The sequence below is a fragment of the Natrix helvetica genome, assembly GCF_964273705.1.
Source record: "Natrix helvetica genome assembly, chromosome: 9".
Classification (NCBI taxonomy): Eukaryota; Metazoa; Chordata; class Lepidosauria; order Squamata; family Natricidae; genus Natrix; species Natrix helvetica.
This window is the reverse complement of record NC_138560.1, coordinates 23,948,549-23,964,974: the sequence shown is the minus strand read 5'-3', so window position 1 is coordinate 23,964,974 and position 16,426 is coordinate 23,948,549. Positions and strand designations below refer to the sequence as shown.

The window sequence follows — 16,426 nt, the reverse complement described above, 5'->3', positions numbered from 1 at the left end:
AAATCATTCACCATGGCTGGTGTAGGGTTTCCTGCCTGACTAGGTGGTTGAACTAGAAGACCTCCAAGGTCCCTTCCAACTCTGTTATTCTATTCTATTCCTTTGAATAATTAACATTCTTCAGGGACACGTAGCGTTTGGATTCTTAACAGTTTTAAAATGTTATGTAAATGTTCATTTGCTTATCTTGTTTTTCTCTTAAACACTAAATGTATATTTTCCTTGATTTTGTTTTTCTTTTGTGATATATGCTTTGCTTGTAAGCTGCTGCCTTTTAAGAGGGAAGCAAAGTAGTGAACTGAACGGAGTTACTGGTTACAGTCTGCAGAAGGGAAGGGAGCAAGTAGGGAAGATTTTTTTTTTTTTTTAAATCTGAAGACCAAAAGAGTCTGAAAGAGTGAAATAATGCACCCTCATTTAAACCCTCATTAAAGACTTGGCTCTGATTTTAACCTCAGCTGGAAAAGATGATGGGGAGGGGGCAAAAATAGATAAAAGTAATGGGAGAAAGACTGTGCTGTGTCTGTGTTTGATTTTTCTTCTTTTCACAATACAGAATCCATAGTCTTTGAAGGATTGTGCAGAGAAAAGAACATGAAATAGCAATTGCCTTGCAAGGAGAGAATACACTGAGGAACCTTTTCTACGAAAAGCATCAGTTGGTGAAATTACAAATGGAATCTACAACATATCATTCCGAAAAAGCAGGAACAAAGAAAGAAAAGAGTAGAAAACAGATTGGCTTGACCTCAGAAATATTATCAACATCTTGCAGAAGCCGAAATAAATCTCTAAAACAGAATACAATAATAAAGGCGTCCTTTGTAATGCTGAAAAACATTAACCGTGGAAGGAAAGAAAAGCATGATTATTGTTTAACGGCTCCACGTGGAAAGCAGTTGGCACCCCCAACACAGCACAAGAAGTTTCCAGCTTTTAGAAAACTGCAAGTCGCACTGTATGACATATTGGATAAAAATTGTGTTCCCACGCTAAAGAAGTCCTTCCAAATTTCAAATGTTGGAGCATTGGTAGAAAAGGAAAAAAAGAACACAATAGAAGAGGTAGATAGCTCTATGGAAGCAGGGGAATTTTCTGGAGAATTGGTCCCTGGGCAAACACATTCAGATTGTGACCTTAGAAAATCTGGAAATGGAGGCAAATCTTCCGAATTCTTGGCCTTGAGTGATCAGAGCTTGTCTGCAGCATTATCTTTTATCGAACCAAACCATGGAAATGCAGTAATGGGTCCTTGTCATGCCCAAACAGATGAAGAAAGGGAAAGAAACTTTCAAAAGGCTTCTGTTCTGATTTTTGACGCAGAAAAATTGAATACTAAATGTCTTGAACCAATTGAAAAATGTATGGAGTCTGGAAGCCATGTGGTTAAAGAAACAGAGAAGGAAAGTGCCTATGATGAAACAGATGTGGAAATAATGCTCTCAAGAGGTTCAAGTGAAACGACTATTAGTGATGTAATCCAACCCCACAGCCTACATTCCATCTCTATCTCTGACAAAGGAGCTTTGCAGAGTCAGGAAATGATCCCTGCCTTTAGCAGGGACACCTTCTCCAAAACATCAATTAGCAGAATGATCTTGACTGATGAAAAATCTCATGAAGGAGGAGGAGGAGGCAGATGCCAGGACTCTGAACTTCTCTCATCATTTTCAAAAATCAATCTTAAGTTAGACCTACAGAGTCTAATGTCAAACAAGAGTGAAATTAAGCTGCCAATCAAGGAAATGATGGGTCTCAGTCTGAACACATTAACTGAAAAGATCCGTGAAGATCAAATGACCCTGGAAGAGGAGGAAAGTAATACCGGGGATAGCAGTAAGAATGTAGAGAGATTCTGGTTAATGCTAAAAAACAACGAAATTCGATACGATGACACTCCGGTGTGTGTAGCTGATGAAAGAATGGCTGGATATTTGGTGTGTGGAGATGATGGCGTTTCAGATCACAGTGCTGAATGTTTACCATCAGATGGGAATTTAGCAAATCAGATATATCCAGATGAAAGTGATGGAGCCATCATACACACTGAGATCAAAAAAGCAACAATGCCAGTTGAAGACCAGGAAGTCAGTTTCTTCAATGATGAAAAAGAAAATGTGGATTGTCCGCCAGCAGAAGAAAACATTTCTGTGGAAGTATGATTATAGATATTCTCTTTAAGGAGGGTACCAATTCAATTTAGGAAAACGTCCCACATGCATTCTCGGCTGCATCAAATGTGACCAGGTTCTTAATATAGGAATAGAAGTAAGAAAATCTAAAAATATAAAGGTAGTCCTTGACTTATGACCACAACTGGAACTAGAATTTCTCTTAAATGAGTTAGGCCCATTTTTATGATCTTTTGTTGCCATGGTTGTTAAGTAAATCTCTGCAGTTGTTAAGTGAATCTTGTGGTCATGAAGCCAATGTGGCTTTCCCCCTTGATTTTGCTTGTTGGAATCTTGGCTGGGAAATTTTGAAATGATGTCCCAAAGGTGCTTTTCCAAAAGGCAACTGTATTTTCAAAAAATGGCCCCAAAACAGCTAAAAATGGCTCAAAGACAACCAGAAATGGCCTGGAAAATGTCCCCAAAACGGCTGAAAAATGGGTTGGGACCAGCCAGTGGTGGGATTAGCCGGTTCGCCAAACTGGGCAGAATTTTAACAACCAGTTTTCCTGAACCAGTCTGAATCGGCTGAAGCCCACCTCTGCTTAAGATCCTAAATTCCAAAAATCAGCATAAATAATACAAGCTGGGTCTTTGTCACAAAACACACCCAACAAAATATATTAATGTTATTCATCAGCATAAACATTCTATCATCTGGTCAGATTTAGTCTACGGTTGGTTGGTAAAAGAGAGTCTCCGATGGAGAATTCAAAGTGCCATTTCTTAGGCACGAATTTCAGTCCCAGCTTCCAGAAAAGGGAAATTTAAAACCGAGAGCAGTCTAGGAAATATCTTTATTTGGTCCTAGTGCCGAATGGAATAGTCAGAAACGTGTTTGTGCTTGATTTTGATGATGGATTTAAGGGGAAAAGGTCAGGAGACGATCCTTTTGTTTAAACTAGTCACTAAAAAAGAGATAAAGCAATCTGAAAAAATAACTTAAGATTTGTATGTTCTTTCTAAGGAAGAAGAAAACTTTCCGCTGTGTCAGTCTCAGAGCGTAAAAATGGTCTTTTATGTAAGTTCCTTTTCTCTTTGCAGCATAATAGATAGAAACTGCCTTTGATAAAATTTTTCCACTGGAGAAATTGCTAAATGTGCAACACAGATGTTCCAGGTTCAAACTGCTATATCTAGAATGCAAAATCTGAAATTACTAGTTCTTGTGGGGATGGCTGTTCCAGTCCTAAGTGTGAAAAACAAGTAATTTTTTTTCAGTGCCATTGTAACTTTGGTGGGTCACTAAACAAGCTGTTATAAGTCAAGGACTATATGTAATTGTGTGGGGGTTTTTCCTCCAGGAACTGTTTGGGTCACTAGTGAAACTTCTTGGAAGCCCCAGCGTTAATCAGAAAAAGTCCAGATTGGGAAGACTTACAGAACTGGAGGATTCTACAGATACTGAGGTGAATCATTCCATAGTTTCATTTGGTGTTGTTATTTTACATTGTCCTTTGCAACGTCATGGAATAATTGAATAAATGACAGAATAGAACAGCTGTGAATGATGGAAGATGGAATAGAATGCACACATCATTCAGGCAAAAAAAATTAATAATTTGTGCCAAGAAGAATTCTGATAAATTTCTACCCAGAGCAATTGATGTTGCAGAAAATAAGACCCCTCTCATCAATGCAATGACTGATGTATTGATCATTTATTGGTTCATTTTCTGGTGATCTTGAGCGGATTCTCAGGTTCAAAACCAGAGCATTTAGCCAAAAGAGTACTTATATAGCAAAATCATTTATTTTGAACATAGTTTCCAGGACTCCTTGCTATGAAATAATTTTCAAAGCACAATAGCAAAATTCCCTTTGGATTCTTCCTTTGCTTCTTTTGGATATCTGAAAGTTTGATGGATTCTTGTTTGTTGTACAACCAATATTGATTTATTTAGAAATTCCTAGTGAAGGAAAGGTCCAAAAGACCCTAAACATTTCGCATTTGCCAGAAATTCTTGTTTTTGCTTTTCAGATCTTTTGCAACCAGTTGCTAATACATGGGGTGGGGTGGGGACAGGTAACGAAAACAGCTTGGTCAGTAAAACCCTCAGAAATGCTTGCTCTGATGAAACCCCATATGTTGCCATGGGGTAAGGCCACCTCATAAAAAAAGGGAATTTGGGGATAGTAAATGTTAGGAATTGCCTACATAATGATTAATTATATATTGATTGACTGAATATAGGGGATGGAAGTGGGTTGGCCTTTTAGGGGATGGCTTATGGAGCTTGTGGGTGTTCTGATCTAGGCTTCCTGAGATAGTAAAATACACATGCTTAGTCCCAAAAACCCTCTTTTTATTTCAACGGCTGTAAATTATGTTCATTCACTGTCCATAATGAGTCCCAAATAGTATGTAAAGCATCCAACAGAGGTCTGCTACAGTCTTTCAAGATAAGGCTGATAAGCACTCACCTTGAAATGCTGCCAAAGACCTAATTGCCAATTAGCTTTGCAAGGTCAAACGGAGCACAGAGTCAAAACGGAGCTTCAGAGTTTAAACTGACCAGAATGAACAAAGTTGCTTCCTGCAAAAGCTCATGTGTCTTTGCTCCTCCTTTATTTCTTATGGGACAGGCCAGTCATCTCCAAGCCTTACTACCAAGTCTCCCCTTTTATCTTAATTGTTCTTTCCTTCTGGCAGCTCTGTGCATATGCGCACTGGGAACAGACTCCCCCTGTTCCTCTGCCTTGCTGATGTCAGACTTTGGAGGGTCTGGAGGCAGCACATAATTCCCAGATAGTCCTGGCTCCCTCTCTGCCTCTGACGCAGAGCCCTCTTCCGAGCCTTCCCCAGACTCCAGAACCGGCCCATGTTCCTCCCTAACCTCCTCACTGTTCGACTCTGCTGCCAGCTCTCCAGGCTGCCGACAGACCACAATAGTGAGCAAATAAATCTTTTAAAATGTACTGTTTAAGGCAGGGGTCCTCAAGCTTGGCAACTTTAAGACTTATGGACTTCAACTCCCAGAATTTTCCAGCCAGCTGGCTGGAGAATTCTGGGAGTTGAAGTCCACAAGTCTTAAAGTTGCCAAGTTTGAAGACATCTGGTTTAAGGCATGGCCTTTATACAGGCCTAGTAGGAGTGATCCCCGTGTCCTTCTTTTGTGCAGAATAAAGTCTTTTGAAATCTCCACCACACTGTGTGTTTCCAGTAGGTGTTGCACACAGGGCCAGCCTTCTGGGGCAGTGTCATTTATTTTTTTCTAAATGGAACTGTTATTGTTTCTAAAGTAAATACTTAACCTATGTTCTACAAGGGAAATTCTGAGCTGTTCCGATATTAGATAAGCAGCTAACAACTACATATCAGTTGACACTGCAAGTAGAGGAAACACAAAGATAAAAATAGAGCTTATGCTAACAAAAACTAGGTTATGGTTAAAGTGTAGATATGACCCAGGTGAGGTGGAGGAGGGGAAGTAAGTACCTTAGAAGGTAGATGTCTTTGATAGGATGCTGAGCCAAAGGTGTGGTGGGGGGAATGAACTTGTGTTAGGGGATAAAAAGCTGGTGAACTCTTCATGCTGTATCCCCCTTGTGTGCGCCTGTATTTGCAACGATGTGAATGAATTCTTTGCTGCTTCGAAGTTATTGTCTCGAGTAGTTCTGTCATTGAACTCGTACTGTTTCTACCCTGATTCCCTGAAAATAAGACCTCCCCAGATAACATGCCCAATCAGGCTTTTGAGCTCATGCGCTAAAATAAGCCCTCCCTGAAAATATTTAGACTTAGAACTGAGGAGAAATTTCCTGACAGGTAGAACAATTAATTAGTGGAATGGCTTGCCTTCAGAAGTTGTGAATGCCCCAACACTGAAAGTCTTTAAGAAGATGTTGGATAGCTATTTGTCTGAAATGGTATAGATTTTCTTGCCTAGGCAGGGGGTTGGACTAGAAGACCTCCAAGTTCCCTTCCAACTCTGCTATTGTATTGTATTGTATTGTATTTAAATGCATGCACATCCGGTCCTTGCCACTTCCTCTGGTTGCTTGCCGCACAAACAACACAAGGTGAGGAGGTGAGGCCGAAGGTGGGAGAAAGGGAGGGGGAACATGCCCCCCACACCCCACGCCCTTACCTAACAGCCACTCCTGCAACCCTACCCACCGTGCCCCTTCTGTCACACTAATGGCCGCCGCAAAAAGAGCATCTCGCTGCCGCAGCATTGCAACACAGCACCCATGAGGTGACCACGCTCGCCACCTCCTGCACCTCAAAAATAATAAGACCTCCCTGAAAATAAAGCCAAGCATTTATTTTGGGAGTTAAAAGAAAATAAGACCCTGTCTTTATTTTTTGGGGAAACACGGTAACAGTGACAATAGTTAAACAATCCATGGATTTATGTGATGCCTGAGTAAACTTCCTTCCCCCACCCCCCAAAGGCAACTCTGGGATGCATACTAACAACTGACAGTAACCAATGGATAATTTAATTCATATTCAAGTCTGCAAGAGGCCATTCATTAAATCCTGGTTGTTTTCCTTGCATGATTGTCATAATTCCTGCAATGCAAGAAACGTGAAGGCAGTGACACCAACAGCTCTTCAAAGAGAAAAAAAGAAGATAGACTCTGTTTAGCAAACAGAGCCATGCGCTTAGGTACGTTGCCGCTAGTTTATTTATTTATAGTATTTATAACCAGTCAAGGGATCTGGGCATCTTATTAAAAGTAAATGTGTCTTATGCTTTCAGATATCAGTTCTGACTTCAATCTTTCCCAAAGGTGCTTTTTCAAAAGGCAACTTTTCTTTCTTTTCTTTTTTCCTTGAAGACATTTCACTTCTCATGCAAGAAGTTTCGTCAGTTCTGATGGTGGAGAATGGAAGCATTTTATGATCCTTGCAGTAACTTAGTGCTAACCACCAGAGGACTGCAAGGAATTATAACTCCTTCCATTCTCCACCATTCAGTCCAGTGGTGGGATTCAATTTTTTTTATTACCGGTTCTGTGGGCATGGCATGGCTTGGTGGGCATGGCAGGGAAAGGATACTACAAAATCCCCATTCCCTCCCAATCAACTGGGATTTAGGAGGCAGAGAATAGATGGGGGCAGGGCCAGTCAGAGGCGGTATTTACCGGTTCTCTGAACTACTCAAAATTTTCGCTACCGGTTCTCCAAAACTGATCAGAACCTGCTGAATACCATCTCTGATTCAATCAGAACTGAAGAACCCTCTTGAATGAGAAGTGAAACGTCTTCAAATAAAAAGAAAAAAGAAAGTCCAGTTGCCTTTTGAAAAAAGCACCTTTGGGACAACCGTGACCTGCATGACTGAGAATCTCCATAGACACTTCAGACCTTCATATTGTAGTAGGAAGGAGTCTTGGATTTGAGGATTTGTTTATGTTATCTATTCAGGATCAAATTAATAGATTGGATTAAGGTTAATCCCATTATCAGTGACTCCCAGTTCAAGGGCTGGTGGCCACACTGGGAATTTTGAAATTGCATTTTGGCTGTGTTACCCACAGCTATGATGGCTGGCTTCCAGTTTAAAAAAAACAAAAAAGAAAAACGGGGGATGCTTTCCGCCAATATTGCAGAATACGCCATTTGGCTCCGCAGTTTATTTTTCCTGTAGTTCTTGGCAAAGAGGCAGATCTCCAAACAAAATAACCCCATTTATTTTTATTTTATAGGAATGTTATGCCCCCCAGAGGCATTTTTTTGAAATATGGCTGATGCTGGAAGCTGGTGCTTTCCTTTATAACTTCCCCATTTCTTCCTTAATTTTGCTTACAATTATTTTTTAATTAAACATCCCGTTGTGCGCAAGAGCCTGGAGGGCGCAAACGGAATTGTCTGTAGACATATTGGTGGTTTTAAACCCTGCCCTGGGGACGTGCGTGATAAGCTTTATGATGGAGTAAAAGTTTGAACAAATGTCAGCTTCCTGTGGGCCTGTCCCCTCTATCATATTGACGATCAACTGGGAATTGTGAAATTTATTGGTCATAAAGAGTAAATAGAATATATAAGAGCTCTCAGTTTGATCCATCACAATGCAGTAATGGGATAATTTATGGGATGGATTTGTTGGCTGGGAGAAGGGTTTTAGATGCTGGTCCAAAGTCAGGGTACTGCTTTGTGATTGGCTAAGGATTAATATCTTGAAAAAGTGTCTTCCTCATATACAATATTTTACAGATTATGAGGATAAATTAGAGGCATCTTTGTGGAGATTTAAAAAACCCCAAGACGGTAGTTATAGCTGTGTGGTTGAAGCCGTAGTCTCTTGTATATCTTGACTTTTCAAATCTCCATGAATCTCACACAGTTCAGGCATTTTTTTACATTTCAATCATCATAAATACTTGACAAATCTCAGAATCTCTTTTTTTGGCTAGGGAATTTCCCAAGGATTGATTAATAGACATGCCTGTGAGCGTGGTAGAGACCAATGCAACACAGGCAGAATTTTCTCATATATATATATATATATATATATATATATATATATATATATATATATATATATATATATATATATATATATATATATATATATATATATATATATATATATATATATATATATATATATATATATATATATATATATATATATATATATATATATAATGTATGAGAATATACAGTGTATATACTCTGTGTGCGCGCGCACACATGCACAATATATACACTGTATATTCTCATGTATGTATGTAAAGGTAAAGGTTTCCCTCGCACATATGTGCTAGTTGTTCCCGACTTTAGGGGCGGTGCTCATCTCCGTTTCAAAGTCGAAGAGCCAGCGCTGTCCATGGTCATGTGGCCGGCATGACTAAACATCGAAGGAGCACAGAACGCTCTTCCCACCAAAGGCGGTTCCTATTTTTCTACTTGCATTTTTTACGTGCTTTCGAACTGCTAGGTTGGCAGAAGCTGGAAAAAGTAACGGGAGCGCACTCCGTTACGCAGCACTAGGGATTCGAACTGCTGAACTGCCAACCTTTCTGATCAGCAAGCTCAGTGTCTTAGCCACTGAGGCTCCCCGTCTCTCGTATGTATGTATGTATGTATGTATGTATGTATGTATGTATGTATGTATGTAGATGGATAGAGAGATAGAGAGATAGATACCCTGTTTCCCTGAAAATAAGACCTCCCTGGATAATAAGCCCAATCAGGCTTTTGAGCGCATATGGTAAAATAATCCCTCCCCTAAAAATAAGCCCTCCTGAAAACACAGCAGCAGCCATGAGGTGACCACGTTCGCTATCTCCTGCACCTCCAAAATATTAAGACCTCCACGAAAATAAGGCCAAGCGTTTATTTTGGCGATCAAAAGAAAATAAGACCCTATCTTATTTTCAGGGAAACACAGTAGGTAGGTAGGTATATATAGATATATATGTATACCAACACACACAGACACATACGTTGAGGAAGGAATTGGAGGGGCATCTGTTGGTGAAACAGCTTCCCTGAAGAAGGAGCTGTGAAGAAGGTAAGATTCTTCTTGCTAGAATGTTTATTGCAATGTCAGCAATAATTCAGGAGTGCTCATTAAGGTCTTAAAATGTTGAAAGCCCTGGTAGGCTCTGAAGAATATCTGTCAGGCACTAATGGGTCATGCATTTCATTCGGTGGATGTTTTAAACTCCCCTGTTTAATTTCTAGAATCAGTTTGAAACGTATGTGGAAAAATACAAAATTCTGTGTGATTTAAATTCAGGGCTGATATCTTGTAAAAAGCATTAGCAATGGGGTCATAAGCAGCTTTTTGTGGAGCCACGGTGGCATAGTGGTTAGAGTACAGTACTGCAGGCTACTTCAGCTGACTGCTAGCTGCAGTTTGGCAGTTCAAATCTCAACAGGCTCAAGGTTGACTCAGCTTTCTGTCCTTCTGAGGTGGGTAAAATGAGGACCCAGATTGTTGGGGACAATATATTGACTCTGTAAATCGCTTAGAGAGGGCTGGAAAGCACTGCGAAGTGATACATAAGTCTAAGGGCTATTGCTATTAGTAACTGCACTGGAGGTGAATGGCAGCCTGCGAATTTCCAAGTCAGAAAAGTTAGAATCCACATCTTCATGTCACATAGATAAAGAGATATGTGATTGCCCCTGTTTCCCAGATCTTGAAAGCAAAGCTTGGAATTTTCAGAGAAAGAAGAGAAGTCCAAGAAAATTGAAGCAGAGAAACAGAATAAAGGGATGCTTCAGATAACGAGCTCAATAATTTCTGTTTTGAATCTTTTGTGATTTGGAATGGCAATTTGAATTCCTGCGCTAGTCTCTTTACAGCAGTGTTTTTCAAACTTGGCAAGTTTAAAATGTGTGGACTTCAACTCCCAGAATTCCCTGGCCAGCAGGTTTTCTGTGGAATCCTGGGTGTCAATGTCCATTTATCTTAAAGATGCCAGTTTGAAAAATGTGGCTTTACAGCAAGTTCTTTTTTATTACTCGAAAACAAGTACAAAGCTCTAAAGTGCCCCAACCTAATCCTCTCATTTAGTTCTGAAATGATTTTAATTTTTGAACCTGGATTGATAATTAGAGAGAGCTTTTGAATTGGTACCTGTCTCCACACAAGATACTATCTCAGTTGAGGCAAATTTCATTAAACGGATTGGAAGATTGAGAATGAAGGGTTGGATTTTTTTGAGAAGTTAGGGCGACATTCTTCCATTTTTTTAAACAGATTAACAGAGTTGTAAGGGACCTTATAGTCCAACCCCCCTGCCCAAGCAAGAGACCCTACACCATTTCTGACAGATGGCAGTCCAGTTTCTTCTTAAAAGCTTCCAGTGATGAAGCTTCCACAACTTCCGAAGGCAACTTCTTTTCCATGGGTTGATTGTTCTCCCTGTCAGAAAGTTCCTCCTTATTTCCAGGTTGAATCTCTCCTTGGTCAGTTTCTATCCATTATTGCCTGACCGGCATTCAGGTGCTTTGGAAAATAGCTTGACCCCCCTCCTCTCTGTAACAGACTTGGAAGGGACCTTGTAGGTCCTCTAGTCCAACCCCCTACCCAAGCAGAAGACCCTACACCATTTTTGACAGATGGCAGTCCAGTCTTTTCTTGAAAGCTTCCCGTGATGAAGCTCCTACAACTTCCGAAAGCAAGCTTTTCTGTTCATTCTCATGTCAGAAAATTTCTCCTTATTTCTAGGTTGAATCTCGACCATTTTCCATTCATTATTCCTTGTCTGGCCTTCAAGTGCTTTGTAAATAGCTTGACCCCCCTCCTCTCTGTGGCAGCCCCTCAAATATTGGAAGACTGCTATCATGTCTCCCCTGATCCTGAGGCAGTAGGAGGAGACCGAACCTATATTAGCCAGTTGACCTTTGGGGTTGGGAGCCCCTAGACTCCATAGGAGACTAATAGGAAAAGCAAGTCAGCATATTAAAATAGCCTATAATATCTCTTTCTTAACAGTTGTTACAAATATTACTGGAATAAGTGTTGCAGGAAGCTTCAAGAGAGGGGTATAGGAAACCAATGTTGTTTGTGTAGGATAGAAATTGTCGGAAAGCATATTAATAGAAGATGACATTCAGAACTGCTGATCTATACCTTTTTCACTTCCTTTCCTGTAAGTTTCCTAAATGTATTTTGGAACCTTGCTAAATATGAAATATATACTCCTCTTTTGCTGATGAAGTAATACCTGTGTAAACGCCCCCACCCTAGGTGGGTATAAAACTCCTGTCCTGAACAAAGCCAGGGCAGTTCAGATGTTAGTGTGTGAACACCCTGAACTCGATGCATCAATAAACCTGTTTTCTCTTGCACCTTCATGGTCTCACGTCCAGTCTTTGGCGTGCATTGAGGCACAGGCCCCAATCCGCTGCAACAGTCCTTCTCTTCACTAGAGTAGCCAGGCCCAGTTCCTGCAACCGTTCTTCATATGTTTTAGTCTCCAGTTCCCTCATCATCCTGGTTGCTCTTCTCTGCACTTTTTATAGAGTCTCAACATAATTTTTAATGGTGTGGAGACTAAAACTGGATGCAGGACTCTAGGTGTGGTCTTACTAGGGCTTGCTAAATGCGTACATACATTTGCCAAAAAGCAGAGCTTTTAGCAAGGAAGTAATAGGCTTCCCTCAAATTTCCTTCTGCAAATTCATTTGTTGTATTGTCTCAAGACTTTTCTATTATTTTAAAAGACTGCAGAACAAAAGAGAAGACAACACCAAAAAAGATGCCCAAACCAATATCTAGGTGTTGGTTCTCTCAAGAGCAAAGTCGCATTAAAGTTATGGAAGCCTTGACAGAAACCCTCCAGAAAAGGTAGGTCAATATGGCTGGACATCCTTGGTATACAGGAGGCCAAACCTGATGAAATTAATTTTAATTACCATTATTAATCCATTTGGGATTTCAAATTCAATAATGGCAATTAAAAATGAATTGATATGTGGATTCAAATGCAGGACTCCAAAACCAATAACCAACGCTCACTGAAGAATTTACTTATTTCACAGTGTGCGCTGGAGATTATACTGTTACTGTCTTCAAGAAAGAATTATTGTCTTAATAGGTAGAAACCTATCAGTTTGCAATAGAAATTTTGATAAAGCTTACTGAGAACAGTCACTTCAAGGATACATATCCTTCTATGTTTTTTATTTTGCTAACACAGTAGTACTTAACGATGGTGGCAAATGGAAGTCCCATCTGTTTTACTTACATATGTGATAGTATAAATAGCATCCGTTCCTCATGAAGATACTTTTTGAGATAGGTTAAGATAATGAGGATCACCAACATTCATGCAGTATGCTTCAGAATAGAGTGGAGTTGGCCTCTGATTCATAGAACTCCAAAGCAAAGATTCTTCCTTGGTGTTTTCCAGTATCTTTAAATAATGTGTTTAATTGAAAAGAGAACAGCATTCTAAATGGCCTGTTTTCTAATTTTGGGTGGAAATGAAAAGAACACATGTTATTTGGTTTGAGCAATTGACTGGTTAGACCAATTTATCTCCTGCCTCTCTATTTCAGGCTGAATGATTCCCTTGACATGGATGTGCAGAAAAATATAGCACCGAAAATAGCAAAGAGAGTGGAGACAGAGATATTCAAACATTTTGGCCGTGTGGATCGGCTTTATAAAAACAAGTATCGCAGTCTGCTCTTCAATCTGAAATCAACAGACAACCAGGTCATAACCCCCCCCCCCCCAAAAGCAAGCTAAGTTGCCTCGTAATTCATTTCAAAACATTAAAGAGAATCTTAACTATGAAGCAAGAAACGTAAAATATGGCTTGCTTTATTACTACAGTATCTCGGGCTGTCATTCATTTTTTTTTGTTCCATTTAAAATAACATTTAACCAGAAAGGGTACTTTTAAACCAATATGTAGTGAGCAGAATAAATTATTCTTATGAATTATAAGAATAATTAAGAATTAAGATAAATGATAAATTATAAGATAAAATGATAAATTATAAGATAAATTATAAGATAAAATGATAAATTATAAGATAAATTATAAATCATTCTTGCCCGGATTTTATTCAATATAGTATAAAAGGAAGGATTAGGAGGCTGCAGATTAGTGGTTTATGGCTCCTCCAAATTCTGCTAGAATTTGGGTCATATAATTTGCAATTTAGACAAGGTTTAAAATGAGCTTTTCATTCAATTCTTGGGTTTAACTGTGTACTGAGGGATAGTACAGGTAGCTACTTCATTTAGCAACTTCTGTGTTTAATGACTGCTCACAGATGACAGTGACGAAAAAGTAACTTTATGGCCAATCCTTGTCTTTATGACCTTTGCAAGTCTGTAAAGCAAAGAAAAACTGAAATAGAACTGTAGGCACTCTTATAACTCTACTTAACAAGCATTTTGCTTAATGACCAAGTTGCCAGTTCCAATTGTGGTTGCTAAACAAGTGTAATCATTCTTGAGTTGCCAGAAAGCTGCATCAGCATGAAATTAGCTGTCACCCTTGTTGGTCCATCTACTGCCTCTACAGGTAGTTATGGACATGATCACAGTTGGGACCAAAATTTCAATCTCTAAGCTATGTAATCATTAAATGAGTCACCCCTGATTTTATGATCTTTCCCCTACCCCCTACAGAGAAGTCAATCCCGTAGTTGTTAAGCAACGCTGACTTCTTCCATGGACTTTGCTTCTCAGAAACAAGCTGGGAAGTTACAAATGTCACATGATCCTAGGATGCTGCAACCCTCATAACTACATGTTGGTTGCCAAGTGCCCGAATTTTGATCATGTGACTGCAGGGTCAGTTGTAATTCTTTTTTCAACGCCATTGTAACTGCAGCACTTTCCAAAGTGAGAAAACCAAAAATACAGTACATATATAGGAGTACAGTCATCAGTGAGAGGGATCTTGGAGTCTTAGTGGACAACCAATTAAATGGGAGCTAGTAGTGTGCGGCAGGAGCCAAAAAAGCCAATGCCATCCTAAGTTGCATTAACAGAGGGATACAATCAAGATCAAGTGAGGTACTAATACCACTCTATAAAGCCTTAGTAAGACCACACCTAGAGTACTGCATCCAGTTTTGGCCACCAGACTATAAAAAAGAGGTTGAGACTCTAGAAAAAGTACAGAGAAGAGCAGCCAGGATGATTAGGGGACTGGAGGATAAAACATATGAAGAACAGTTACAGGAACTGGGCATGGCTAGTCTAGTGAAGAGAAGGACCAGGGGAGACATGATAGCAGTCTTCCAATATTTGAGGGGCTACCACAGAGAGGAGGGGTGGGTCAACCTACTTCCCAAAGCACCCGAAGGCCAGACAAGGAATAATGAATGGAAAATGGTCCAGGAGAGATTCAACCTAGAAATAAGGATAAATTTTCTGACATAAGAACCAATGGAACAGCTTGCCTTCGGAAGTTGTAGGAGCTTCATCACTGGAAGCTTTCAAGAAGAGACTGGACTGCCATCTGTCAGAAATGGTGTAGTAGGGTCTTCTGTTTGGGTAGGGGGTTGGCCTAGATGGCCTACAAGGTCCCTTCCAAGTCTGTTATTCTGAGATGGGTGACATATTAATCAAATAAGTAGTTAAACAAAAATAAACTTCAAACATTAAACAAACGGTTGCAAGTTGGGGACTAATTACCCTGACTCATTTCCCAACCTTTCCTGGAAGGTTATATAGGTGATGAAACGAACAAATATGACATATTTGGAGACCACCTTTGGAATAAGTAGCGAATATTACTTTAACATTTCTGCAGCTAAGCACAAATTAAGGTTGTTTGTGGGCTGTCTGGTGAGATAAAGGCAATTCACGGGACAGAAAACAGTTGCCGTCCATGGATGGTGAGATGCAAATGGGGGCCCATCCACCGATTTGAAAGAAAGAAGTTTATCCAGTTTGAGTTGGAGAAATCTAGAGAAGGCACTGGTGACCCAGTCAGCTTGCTAGAATATTGTATTATAGATCCTGTTTTGCAATCTGTATGACACTTTGTTTCAAAGGCATCGCTGGTTTCTTGTATTCTTTCATGGAAAGGAAAATAAGGCTATTTTAGGCCAGCTATTATTGCTTTAATTACAGCTCTCATGCAAAACATCTTTTGCTTGTGTTTTCCCCAGCTCTTCCACAAGTTGATGCTTGGAAAAATCACCCCAAGGAGACTAGTTCAGATGAACTCTTTAGAGATGGCCTCCAAGGAACTAGCAGAGTGGAGAGCCAAGAAGAACAAACATGTAAGTTGGCTTATTTGGAAGGATAAGAATTTGCTGCGGGTACAAATTCAGCCTTGTATTTCTCCCATCTGCAAAAGTTAATATTGGTAGCCAAGTTTGTTTGTTTTAGTAAATTTATATGCCACCCAGCTTACTTTCAGGGAACTCTTGCCACCAGTAGAAGGAGGAAAGTGTGTTGAATATGTTCACCCAGTGGTGAAATTCAAATGTTTTTACTACCGGTTCTGTGGGTGTGGCAGGGGAAGGATACTGCAAAATCTTCATTCCTACCCCACTCTGGGGCCAGCCAGGAGTGGCCTTTGCTGGTTCTCCGAACTACTCAAAATGTCTGCTACTGGTTCTCCAGAACCTGTCAGAACCTGCTGGATTTCACCCCTGGGTCCTACCATTGCTGGGGGTAGTTTGGGTATTTTTCTGATCCTTGAGTGGCATTTGGGATTGTCTGATGAAGCCAAAAATGGGAAGGCCTGTCACAAGCCAGCAGCTTATTTCAGAAGCCACTGGTCTGCCACCAACCCTCTTGATTCCAATATCAGATATGTGTCCCTTTTGAATGTCATGTGTGAAATGACCCTCCTCCTTGGGGCCA

At 40.0% G+C, this 16,426-nt stretch overlaps 1 protein-coding gene across 1 annotated transcript in view; it reads left to right on the top strand.

Annotated features, from left to right (window-relative positions):
• Nucleotides 1–557: 557 nt before the first annotated feature.
• SPOCD1 (SPOC domain containing 1) overlaps nucleotides 558–16,426 on the top strand; it is a 41,842-nt gene continuing 25,973 nt past the window's right edge. Inside the window, exons 1-7 of the mRNA XM_081962689.1 lie at nucleotides 558–2,156; nucleotides 3,139–3,192; nucleotides 3,476–3,580; nucleotides 6,703–6,787; nucleotides 12,307–12,430; nucleotides 13,144–13,303; nucleotides 15,724–15,837. Coding sequence (XP_081818815.1) covers nucleotides 675–2,156; nucleotides 3,139–3,192; nucleotides 3,476–3,580; nucleotides 6,703–6,787; nucleotides 12,307–12,430; nucleotides 13,144–13,303; nucleotides 15,724–15,837 — 2,124 coding nt within the window. The 5' untranslated portion in view covers nucleotides 558–674. The remainder of the gene's footprint in view (nucleotides 2,157–3,138; nucleotides 3,193–3,475; nucleotides 3,581–6,702; nucleotides 6,788–12,306; nucleotides 12,431–13,143; nucleotides 13,304–15,723; nucleotides 15,838–16,426) is intronic.